The 12,663-nt window shown below is 40.7% G+C and overlaps 2 protein-coding genes across 2 annotated transcripts; one reads left to right on the top strand and one right to left on the bottom strand.

Moving 5' to 3' along the window:
* The first annotated feature begins 7,513 nt into the window (after window positions 1-7,513).
* LOC121998924 lies at window positions 7,514-8,355 on the top strand. Its single transcript, XM_042554035.1, has 3 exons — window positions 7,514-7,639; window positions 7,727-7,782; window positions 7,886-8,355. Exons 1-3 carry the CDS (start codon window positions 7,573-7,575, stop codon window positions 8,093-8,095), a joined length of 333 nt encoding a protein of 110 aa, XP_042409969.1. The 5' UTR covers window positions 7,514-7,572; the 3' UTR covers window positions 8,096-8,355.
* A 429-nt stretch (window positions 8,356-8,784) lies between these two features.
* On the bottom strand, window positions 8,785-10,831 carry LOC121998082 (glycerol kinase-like). The gene is made up of 3 exons (XM_042553218.1): window positions 10,552-10,831; window positions 9,260-10,475; window positions 8,785-9,176 (listed from the first exon to the last, which is right to left on the bottom strand). Exons 1-3 carry the CDS (start codon window positions 10,689-10,691, stop codon window positions 8,940-8,942), a joined length of 1,593 nt encoding a protein of 530 aa, XP_042409152.1. The 5' UTR covers window positions 10,692-10,831; the 3' UTR covers window positions 8,785-8,939.
* Window positions 10,832-12,663: the final 1,832 nt, after the last annotated feature.

Here is a 12,663-nt window from a genome sequence, read left to right as displayed (position 1 = left end):
AAAGAAGTGAGCTTTTATTAAGGAGGAGTCTTTATATTAAGGGGGAGCTCAGGGGGAGTCTTTATATTAAGGGGGAGCTCTGCACTTAATTTAGCTCTGCACTTAACTATCATTATGCTTGTATTTTCATGCTTATCTTTTAATGGCATTATTTTCTTAACTTTGAATTTTTGTTGCCATAATCAAAAAGGGGGAGATTGTTGGTGCAGGAAGCATCCGACGATCGAACCTAAGTTTTGATAATGGCAAAGGGATTCAAAGTTAAGATTCTCTGTTATCTAACATGTTGAATGAGTATTTCAGGAAAGTCCTAACTGCGGTTAGGCAGGTGAAAACCCTAGGGGGTGGTAACCCTAGGTCCTAGGGGGTGGTAACCCTAGGTGGAGAAAAGTCCTAGCTACGGTTAGGCAAAGGGAAAACCCTAGGGGGTGGTAACCCTAGGTCATAGGGGGTGGTAACCCTATGCGGAAAGTCTTGGCAGGTCGATGGCTTCAGGCAAAAGTCCTAGGGGGTGGTAACCCTAGGTGGAAAATCCTGGTGTCGCGAACCAGGTGAAAGTCTGTACTAGCCGGGAAGCGGATGTCCAGCAGAAAGTCCGGAAGTATCGAGTGATGTACTTTATTGGATATCCCAAGGAAACTAAGGGATATTACTTCTACATTCCCAGTCAGCACAAGGTAGTTGTGGCAAAGACTAGGATCTTTCTAGAAAGGGACTTTGTTTCTAGAAAGACTAGTAGGAGTACGTTTGATCTTGAAGAAGTTCAAGATGCGAACAATAGCACTGAAGCCTCGATGGAAGTTGAACTAGAACCACAAAGTGTTGTGGATGATGTTGTTCCACAAAGAGTTGAGGAATAACAACCAGTTCAAGTAGACATACCTCTTTACAGGTTTGATAGGGTACGTCGTCAGCCTGAGAGATACTCATTTCTCTTGTCTGACCATGATGACATTTTGCTCATAGAGGATGAGCCTACCACCTATCAGGAAGCTGTGATGAGACCAAATTTCGAGAAATAGTAAGAGGTCATGAGATCCGAGATGGAATCCATGTACACCAACCAAGTATGGACTTTGGTTGATCCACCTGAAGGGGTAAAACCCATTGGGTGTAAGTGGGTCTTTAAGAGAAAGACTGACATGGATGGACTTATCTATAAGGGTCGCTTGGTAGCTAAAGGTTTCAAGCAGATTCATGGTATTGACTATGATGAAATATTTTCTCCAGTAGCGATGTTTAAGTCTATTCAGATCATGCTTGCTATTGCAGCTTACCACGATTACGAGATCTGGCAGATGGATGTCAAAACCGCGTTTCTTAATGGAAACCTGCTCGAGGATGTGTACATGACACAACCTAAGGGTTTTATAAATCCACAGCATACTGGCAGAGTATGCAAGTTGCATAGGTCCATTTATGGACTAAAGCAAGCTTCTCGGAGCTGGAATCTTCGATTCGATGATGCAATCAAATAGTTTGGTTTCATCAAGAATGAAGATGAACCTTGTGTCTACAAGAAGGTTGTAGGGGATATAGTTGTCTTCCTCATATTGTATGTGGATGACATACTACTCATTGGGAAAGACATCCCTTTGCTTCAGTCTGTCAAGACCTGGCTAGGGAGTTGTTTCTCAATGAAGGACTTAGGTGAAGCGTCTCATATTCTTGGCATACAGATCTATAGAGATAGATCTAAGAGATTGCTTGGCCTAAGTTATAGTACATATATTGACAAGGTACTCCTTCGGTTTGCCATGCAGAATTTCAAGAAGGGATTTCTACTGATGTCACATGGCGTGAGTCTTTCGAAAACTCAAGGTCCCTCTTCTAGAGAGGAGAAAGACCGCATGGATCAGATCCCTTATGCCTCAGCCATAGGATCTATCATGTACGTCATGCTATGTACTCGTCCTGATGTCTCGTATGCTTTGAGCATGACGAGCAGATACCAGTCTGATCCAGGTGAAAGTCACTACATAGAGGTCAAGAATATTCTTAAGTACTTAAGAAGGACTAAAGAATATTTCTTGATATATGGAGGTAATGATGAGCTAGCTGTAAAGGGTTACAGTGATGCCAGCTTCCAGACCGACTAGGATGATTATCGATCACAGTCGGGGTTCATGTTTTGCATTAATGGTGGTGCTGTGAGCTGGAAGAGTTCGAAGCAGGACACAGTCGCTGATTCTAAGACAGAAGTCGAGTACATTGCTGCATCAGAGGCAGCAAAGGAGGCAGTTTGGATCCGCAAGTTCATCACTGAACTTGGGGTGGTTCCTAGCATTGCTGACCCCATTGAGCTCTATTGTGACAACAATGGAGTTATAGCACAGGCTAAGGAACCTCACTCACACCAGCGGACCAAACACATACTACGGCGCTTTCATCTCATTCGAGAGATTATCGACAGAGGGATGTTAAGATTTGCAGAGTACCCACAGAAGCTAACATCGCAGATCACTTGACCAAGGCTTTGGCACAGAGGAAGCATGATGGTCACACTAGGTCATTGGGGCTTAGAGCCTACACTGATTGGCACTAGTGCTAGTGGGAGATTGTTAGTTAGAGCCCTAGAGCCAATCATTTGATGATTGTGTTACAGACTTGTTGTATCATATTCTTATATAAATAAAGGTATTTATTTTTGGTTATTATACTTACTTGTATTGGTGGCAAATAAACTAAGTATAATAGCGTCCTTGAGTAGAAGGTTCATACCTATATCAATCGATTGGTTGAATCGATAGTGAGATGATATAGGGAACATTACTCTTAATCATTCCTAGTCGAGTATTAACATTCAGGGACAATGTTAATGCGATGAGACTAGCATGTAGGTCAACTCGATGACTTGATCTCACAAGTCATGGATATGGAGATATCAAGTTGACACATGGGTATGCATTGGAGAATGTATACTGAATAACCCACCATGAGAAAGTATTATGGATCGTTATATGAGTGTCATATACTTTCTTATGTGACTATTAGTATGACTACTAGTCCTTAGACCTGAAGTCACGATGGTTCCCTACATAAGGAGTTATGTACTTTGGTTTCGTCAAACATCACCCGTAATTGGGTGGACTATAAAGGTGATTACTGGGTATGTAACGAATTATGTAGAGGGATGTGAGTGATCTAGATGGGATCTATCCCTCCTATATGACGGGAGCGACATCGATATTCTTGATAGAGTGAGACCACGAAGTGCATGACCATGCCCAAATGAGTCAATATGAGATATTGAGCTCATTTGATCGAGTGAGTCTACTTGGAGTTCAAGATTTAGATTGATTAGAGGATGACACGGTCTATGCCTCATATTGATCAATCTAGATGTCTAGGATAGAAGGACATTGTCATATATTGTGAGAAGTCACAATTAGTAGTCACAAGGTGATGTTGGATCTCAACATTCTTGTAACTTGGGTAGTAATGATGTGTTTCTAGATACCGCTCATTACTTATGCTCCTAAATGGGTTTAGGAGCATTGCCAACGTTACAAGAACCTATAGGATCACACACAAAGGACAATTAGATGGAGATTAGGTTCATATGATGAACCAAGAGGATTAGATTCATTTGATGAATCAAATTGGATTAAGAGTAATCCTAATTGGGCTAATTGAGTTAGACTCAAGTTGATTCATGTGTTCAATGAGTCTAATTTAGATTATGACTCATTGAATCAATTTAATTAAATGAATTAGATTCATTATATTAAGTTGGCTTGAATCAAATGGTTAGATTAGATCAACCATGAGAGAGATTTGGTCAAGTTAGGAAGAAGAAAGGTCAAGTTTGACTTGACCATTTGTCACCTCATTTGTGAGTTGACATTAAGTGGCCAATAATGATGTGCCACATCATCAAGGCTAGCACATATGTGTGCCACCTCATAGAGGTTACAAATCTCCTATTTAATGTGGCCTCCATATTAAATGAGAAGGGGGTTACAAGCTTTGTGGTGGCCGGCCACTTATGGGGGTTTTGATGAGGTGAATTTCATTCAAGCATTTTGTAATTCCATCTTCTTCCTCTAGCTCTCATTCTTCTCTCCCTCTCCTCCTCCTTGACCGAACACCCTAGGTGATAGCACACATTTGTTTGGCCTCTCCACCTATTTTGTTCGTGTGGATACTTCTAGAGGATCGTACGCTTGACGATCTTGAGATCCGGCGAACCGTTGGATGAGCGGGATTGCGAAGGGCATCGCATCGAGGGTAAAAGGCTCTTCTCCTCTGTAGATCTAGATGTAGTAAACTTGTACTCGAATTTTATTTTATTTTACTTCGCACGGATCCGGTGGCTGGGGTTTCTGCGACGCGAAAAAGCAGTTTTCGCGGCTCGAAAAACCCAACACCTACAAGTATGAAGCCTAGTAGGCAGGGTAGACTTATAAGAGTGCGGCTTGATTCTAAGGGATTGACCCTTAGGTGGTAGACTTGGAGGAGAAACATTTAAGTAAAAGGTAAGCCTAGTATGTTAGGTAGACTTACAGGAGTGTGACTTGATTCTAAGGGATTGACTTTTAGGTGGTAAACTTGTAGGAGGGATCTTCAAGCAAAAGGTAAGTATAGTAGGTTAGGTAGACTTACAGATATAGACTAAGTTGCTTGTTTGTATTTTATATAGTTGTTTTATAGGAACTTAGAGTTGTAAGCAAAACAACGAATAGACAAACGCAAATAAGCAAACCAAACTTGACTCAAGTCGAACCAAACCTAAACCGATTTAGTAGACCCAACCAGCGGTTCGGTAGACGGACTGGGTTCGGTTCAGATTGCTGAGTTATCAGAAATATTGACATAGAAGATGATGTGACAAATGGATTGTGAATGGATCCGTTGAATGTGAATTGATTGTGAATTGTATATTATAAATAAGATACAATTTGTCAAATAGGGGAGATTCTGTTGAAACTTTATCATAAATTAACGATGAAAATTAATTTTTTGTCGCTAAGTTACGATACTGATTAAGTTATCGTAGTTCAACAACACAAATTTAATTTCTATTTTTAAAATTATGACGGACATATAATTTCCATTGCTAGAATTGTGACTGACAAATGTTTTCCGTCGCTAACTTTAGCGGCGGAATTAAATTTTGGTTCACTAGCTTTAGTGACGAAAGTTTAGTTCCGTCGTTAAATTTTAACCACGGAAATTTAATTCCGTCGCTAAATGACATCAGTGATTGATATTCGTGCGATTAGAATTATCAGTTGTAAGTGTATATAGCGACTGAATATTCGGTGCTAATCATGGTATTTTTTAATAGTGAACCCACTTGTCATTACCCTATCCAATTTAGGACTGGTTGCTCTGAATCTACATCCTATAGCTATTAAGTCTTCAATTGTAGTATGAGAAATGAATGGTATGAGAGGCGTCAGGTGAGCATTACGTTTTGCTAATTTATATTGTGACAAATATTTTTTTAATGTTCTGTTATCTTTTTGCATTAAAATAATGTGCTAAAGTGATTGGTGCTAAACTGAAGAGCAATCAAACTGCATATGACTAGAACTACAGCAACATTCTTGTTTGAAGTCACCTTTTGATGCGTCTCATTCAAAGGAGTTGTTTGGTGCTCCATGATGAGCTAGCGTCTTCGTCTTTGACACAGATCGATCAGTTCGATGTCTTCGTCAGTGACAACTACTGCGTTGGCTTCTTCCTCGAGTTCTAGTCATCTCTCAGGGTAACCAGAATACTAAATTAAAGTGACTATAGGCTATTATATCGATATTCTTAAAAATAGGATATCTTTCAAATTTAATGTAAATTGTTTTTTTGAATTATTTATCTATTTAATATGAATATTATAACGGTTGGATATGATTTAAAACTTATAAAATTTATTGAAACGGCATTAGCTTCTGCCCATACTCTGTTTATTCGCAAAATGAACTCTTTCTTCTCGGCAACGTAGTGTTACGTAGTGTACTGACATTGAAAAAACATATTAAAATATTACCATATCCGAAGTCCATGCACGTACAGAGTTAGAAGCTCGATCAATTAGCCCTCGGAACTTGAGCTGGGGAGCACGGAGCACCTGAAACTTTTTGGAACTCGTAGTGTATTCCTTACATATGGGCATTGGCATGGCTGGCTCCGGTAGCGTTAATTTGGTCATGCGGTGGAAGTGAGAGAAAGGGGAGAGAAAGAGAGAATGATGGAGATGAAAGGATCTCAAAAGGAGTTGGTCTCTTTTACTTAGCTTCAAGTAGTACTTGTCGATGGTCAACTGCAGAAGCAGAACCACCCTTTTTTCATCCTCAAAAGCAAGCCATGTCGGCCAACTCGTACAGGCAAGTCACTTCACTGCAGTCCTTTCAGTACTGAAGAGCAAGAGGACTCGTCTCGATGGCCAAAAGATGAGCAAGGTTATAGCTTTGTCCGATATGCCGATTTCTTATACATGATACAGTACTTGCATCAGCTAAAAAAGCTTCTTAATTCAAACATGCAAGAGTCACTTGCTTGATGCTTCTGTAATCTAGGCAATATATCTTTGTGTGTGTGTTTTTTGGAATAATAGTAATTTACAGAGGTTTTTTTTATATGGACAAATTTTGAGTTGAAAATATTTATCGATTCTAGATTATTTGTTAATGAGAAATTTGTTATTGCCAGTTCTAGGAAAACTAATGATCGTTAACATAAACTATGGCAGTCAAGAAATTAAGGAAATCCCTAAGATTGCAGTGTCTGCAGCAAGGAGAAAATGATGCATGTTTACAATTATGGAATTAGGAGGTGAGAATGAGAACCTTGATGAAGAGCAAGAAATAAAGAAAAAGAATATGTGTGAGTTTTTGAGAGAATTAGATAACAATCAGTGAGGGTTCTGATACTGTGACAGAATTTGATAATTGAACAATTTAATTGATTTTGATAATTTATTATATATAAATGGATTATTTTGAATATAAAAACATTGATATATCGTTTGGAGAGCTGCCCCAATCGAACCCCAGCAACGTCGCCACCTTGATGTCTTCATGCCTCCCAAAGCAAAGGCATGCAACGTGCACCGTCTCCCAACACGTGGCGCCTTCCTCGTTCCGTATAATTCCTTTTCAACTAATCCTTGTAATTAACAAGTTAACACATTAGCAACCAGAGACTGTGCATTTAATGAGTTACTAATTGAGTTGAATGCAAACGATATTCTTTAAATGTTCAGTTGACCAAGAGAGCTATCGAGTGTTTTTTACCTCCCTCTCTGACTTCCTATTGGCCATTTTGAATATTAAACAAAGATATATTTACATGAACAAGATCCCAATTTTGGGGAACAACCTTCCTAAATCACTGACAGTTATTCCACTCAATGATAAAAATAAATAAAAAATTCCCAATCATTCTATTATTTTTCTTTATGGAAGAGGAAGATCTTGTCTTTTGGACTTTAAAAAATGATCAGCTCCCATGGCTTTGGCTTATAAATAGTGCCTCTGTCAATCAGAAAGTTTCATCCACTCTCAACTTTAGCCTCTTCCAACTTCCTTTACACTAACTTCTATCTATACCTCTCATCAAACACTTTCCTCCATGAAGCATTTTATATCAGCCATGCTTGTTCTATTCCTCCTGTTACTCTCACCAAACAGGTCTAAAGGTACAGCTTAAGATATTTAATTTTGAAAAAAAAAAATCATACGAAAATATTTCAGATACAGTTTTGATTTTCTTCCCTCTTGTTCAGGAATCAGGTTATTGATGGAAGAACAGTCACTGAATTCCAAACACTACCATCTCCATGTGAGTATATAAATGTATAGCTTGATGCTGTTTCTAGTATATATTGCTTTGCTAGCTCCTCTGATCAGCTCGCTGATACTGTCCTATTGGATGTTGATGGCAGGAGGATAGTTTGAGGAGCCATGACATGAGTAAGGAGAAGAAGAGTGGAGCATTAATCGACAGCAAGCAAGGGGAAGTGCATGTCTACAGCTCGTTGCCGCCGCGACCGGAAACGAAGCCTCCGACGACGATGCAGAAATACCCTGACAACCTAGATATTGCAGGAATGGACTACTCTCCTGCAAAGAGAAAGCCTCCAATCCACAACTGAAGTAGCATACACGCAGCTTAGGAATTTAGTAGTGGGTATCAGTCAGTAGTAGTGGTAGATAGGTAGAACTGTATGTTGAAGGACAACATTGCTGGAAATGCTGCAGTTTTCTCGGACGAGGTCCCATATTTGTAAAGTGGATTAGATGAAGTCGAGTGAGGCCAAGGGAGGAGCCAATTAGCAGTGGGCTGGGAGAGACAAAGATGGGGAGAGATTTGTCTCAAGTGTGTGTGGCTTAATATGCCTTGGAACTATATCAATTGGGGCGATGGCTCTTGCGTCGATCCTGCACCAATTAATTATGGCATTGTGTGTTACTATCACGAACCTAATCATGTCAGGGCGGTTCATTAATGCTACTGACAGTACTGCTTTTGAAGGTAGCAAACATGGCTGCATGGTGCTAGCATGGCAGTGTGTTACCATGAATGTGATAACCCACCAAGGTTACGCTGTTGCAGATGTTGACACAGTTCATAACTACGCCTGCAGCAATGCAACCACTTGCTCCATGATAATAAAAACAAATTATACAAGTGCAACAAGGAAATTAAAGGAACAAATATAAAAGAACAATATTCCCTTTCATTCATTCAATGGTATTTCCAATCTAATTCAAAAAACAAAGGCGCCTGATTAAAAGAAAATTGAAGATAGTAAACAGATGAATTAATTAATTAAAAAGCTTGGACGACAAAGACAATTTCTTTATATTCTAGATCAAAAGCTCAATGAGGAAACGAAGACTAAATGGACCTACAATCCTGACAAATACTTATTCTGCAAACTTAAGATCTAGTAAATGTATCATTTACAGAAGTACGTAGCTAGGTGAGCTCTGAGTTCACAAGTCAGCCAAATCAAAAGTTCTAGACACGGCCTTGTGCCAAGATTCAGTCCTCCTTTTTCTCACTTCTTCAGATAATTCGGGATGAAATATTGTGTGTTTTTCTTCGTGTCCAGAGCCAAATATCCATTCTTCAGTCCAGACACCGATAGCTAGTCCTGCAGCATAAGCAGCTCCCAGCGCTGAAGTTTCGATATCTGTAGGTCGGGCCACTGGACTGCCCAATAGATCAGCCTACCATCAAGATATCATGAAGTGATTAACTATTCATCGAGAAAAAACGATTTTTTTCTTGAAGATGAGATGAAATGTTGAACCTGAATTTGCATCAGGAGATTGTTAGCCGTAGCACCGCCGTCAACGCGAAGCAAGAATTCGCCCTGCTTAGATTTTACCTCGCCGCCGTCCCATGCATCGCTATGCATCGAAGAGAGCACATCGTTGACCTGAAAGCACATGCTTTCGAGCACCGCCCGTGCTATGTGATATTTGCTAGAGAACGCCGTCATCCCCACGCACGCCCCGCGCGCGTCGTCGCGCCACCACGGCGCGAACAGTCCGTTGAACGCCGGTACGAAGTACACGCCTCCCGAATTATCCACCATCTCCGCCATCTCCTCGATCTCCGCTGCCGTGTGGATGATTCCCAGGCCGTCCCTCAGCCACTGAACGGCGGCGCCGGCGATGGCGATCGATCCCTCCAGGGCGTAGTTGGTGGGAGCCTCAGAGCCAAGCTTGTAGGAGATGGTGGTGAGGAGGCCGTGAGATGATTTGACGATCTCCTCGCCGGTGTTGAGCAGGATAAAAGCTCCGGTGCCGTACGTGCTCTTGGCCTCGCCCTTCCGGCAGAGATGGCCCAGCATCGCGGCGTGCTGGTCGCCGAGGCAGCCGGCGATGGGGATCCCGGAGGTCGGCCACCCGTTGGCGATCATGCCGACGGTCTCCGAGTTGCTGATAATTTTGGGGAGGATGTTGGGGGAGATGCCCAGGGTTTCGAGGGTGGCGCTGTCCCATTGCAGGGTTCGGAGGTTCATCAGCATGGTCCGGGAGGCGTTGCAGCAATCGGTGACGTGGAGGCCAAGCACGGGCTTCTCATCGCGATTGAAGGCGCCGCAGCCGCCGGTGAGATTCCAGATCATCCAAGTGTCGATGGTGCCAAACATGGCGTCGCCGGAGCGGATGGCGTCCCCGATGCCGTCCACGTTCTCGATGAGCCAAAGGAGCTTGAAGGCGCTGAAGTAGGTGCTGATGGGGAGGCCGCAGGAGGGGACGAAGTGGTCGCGACCGCCGGGGAGCTGCTTGATGAGGCGGTGGCAGATGGCGCTGGTGCGGGCGTCCATCCACACGATGGCGTTGTAGAGCGGAAGTCCGGTGGATCGGCTCCACACCACCGTGGTCTCCCGCTGGTTCGTGAGGCCAATGGCTCGGAGGCCGGCGTCGACGTTGTAGCCGGCGGCCGTGGCCTTGTCGAGCGCCTTCGCCATGCACACCCGCACGCTCTGCAGGATTTCCATCGGATCGTGCTCCACCCATCTGCACCTCCATCCATGATTGAATCAAACAACAACAGAAAAAGAAAAAAAAAACATGAAAAATATGAATCACGTACCCTGCTTGGGGGAAGAACTGAGTGAACTCGACCTGGTGAGAGGCGACGGGCTTGGCGTTGTGATCGTAGATGATGAAGCGAGTGCTGGTGGTGCCCTGGTCGATCGATCCGATGAACAACTCTTCCGCTTCTCCCGACATCTTTCTTTCCTTTGATTCGCTTACGATTCAACTTCGGCAAGTTTTTGCCGATAAGAAAACTGGAATTTCGGATAAAGAAGAGACGCGAGGAAGAGGGAGAGCTAGCGAGGTGTAGAAATTAACGAACGATAACGTGGAGATTGAGGAAGAAGAAGATGGCTTCTATGTACACTCCTGAATCGCCTCGTTGACAATTTCCAAGGGTTGAAAATTAAAGTGATTATTTTTTTTCATATTTTAAAAACAACATTAATAAATGTGAAAGCTCAATTAAATATAAATAATAGGAAAAAACATCCCTCTCTTAATTTCATAAAAAATATTTAAAAATGCTAAAAAAAATTCTAATTTTCCCCCAAAAATTACTCTCACCTTATTTCACATTTCTAATTTTTTAAAAAAATAATAAACATGATGTATTTTTTTTTATTATTTTATTATTTAATGATGTTTTTTTTAAAGAAACATGGACACAAATTTATCCACTGTATGTACTTCTCATTAATCTTATTAAGGAAAAAATTTTATAAGACTGGATATCTAAGGCTAATTAATGAAACTAAATAAATTTATTATTATTTTATTTTATTTTTATTAAAAGAAATAATTTGTTCAACTTTAAGGTTCACTCAGAGAGCAGCCGCATAGCATGGAGTGACATTTTTAATAGGGAATTAGTCCATCGATTACTATTTTAATAATAACGTTAAATATTATATTTTGAATTATAAATATTCAATCAATTTTTTCATAAAATTGTAACTCTCCGCAAAAAATTACTCTCACCTTATTTCACATTTCTAATTTTTTAAAAAAAATAATAATAATGATGTATTTTATTATTATTTTTTATTATTTAATGATGTTTTTTTTTAAGAAACATGAATACAAATTTTTCTCTCTCAATAAGACGCACAACTAATATATTGGGCTTCTTGACCACTCACTGTAAATGCTTCCTGATTTATTTAATTTTTAAAAAATAATAATAAACATGATGTATTTTTAAATTATTTTTTATTATTTAATGATATTTTTTAAAAATATGGATATAAATTTTTCTCTAAATGAGATGCGCAATCAAAAGATGTTAGATTTTTTGGGTCACCCACAGTAAGTGCTTCCTGATTTATCTTGTCGTTCCCAGTGCTATGGTGCAGTAGTAGGGCATCCAAGTTGCCACCCAAACATCCACGGTTCGAGCCCCAACTATAACGAATTTGTAGGAATTTTTCCTCCAAATGGGGCACGTAACTAAAGTATATTGGGCTCCTGAGTTGCCCGCTGCGAGCGCTTCCCGATTTACCCTGGTGCCCAGTGGGAAACTTTCGTGGGGTCAGGTCGGTCACCCTAGGCTCAACGTTACCCAGCCTGGTTAATCATTTTTAGCCCCCGGGGCTATTGTGCAGCGGCAGGGCCACCCGCGATTCAAGCCCCAACTATGATGAATTTGTAGGAATTTTTTCTCCAAATGAGCCAGGCAACTAAAGGATGTTGGGCTCCTGGGTTCGCTGTAAGCGCTTCCGATTTACTCTGATAGTTGGTGGAAAATTTTCGTGGAGCTAGGTTGGTCATCCAGACTCACATTACCCAGTCTGATTAATCATTTTTTTTCTTATTTATCTTGTAAATGAGAAAATTTTATAGGGCCGAATCGATTACTAATTAATGAGACCAAATGAATTTATTATTTTTTATTAAAAGAAAGAATTTGTTCAATTTTAAGATTCACTCAGTGACATTTTTAATAGGGAAATAGTCCATCGATTACTATTTTAATAATAACGTTAAATATTATATTTTGAATTATAAATATTCAATCAATTTTTTCATAAAATTGTAATTCTCCGCAAAATTTAATGCGGTACCGCTTAAGTTGGGAATATTTCGCCGCCAGTACATCGTACCTTGTCGCCTGCCAGGTCACCGAATCGGCCAAGTAGGATGATTTCGTCCGCTCCTCCCGTTGGTT

The sequence above is a fragment of the Zingiber officinale genome, chromosome 1B (genome assembly GCF_018446385.1).
Source record: "Zingiber officinale cultivar Zhangliang chromosome 1B, Zo_v1.1, whole genome shotgun sequence".
Lineage (NCBI taxonomy): Eukaryota > Viridiplantae > Streptophyta > Magnoliopsida > Zingiberales > Zingiberaceae > Zingiber > Zingiber officinale.
The sequence above is the reverse complement of the archived record's forward strand: the minus strand, read 5'-3'. Positions and strand labels throughout refer to the sequence as shown.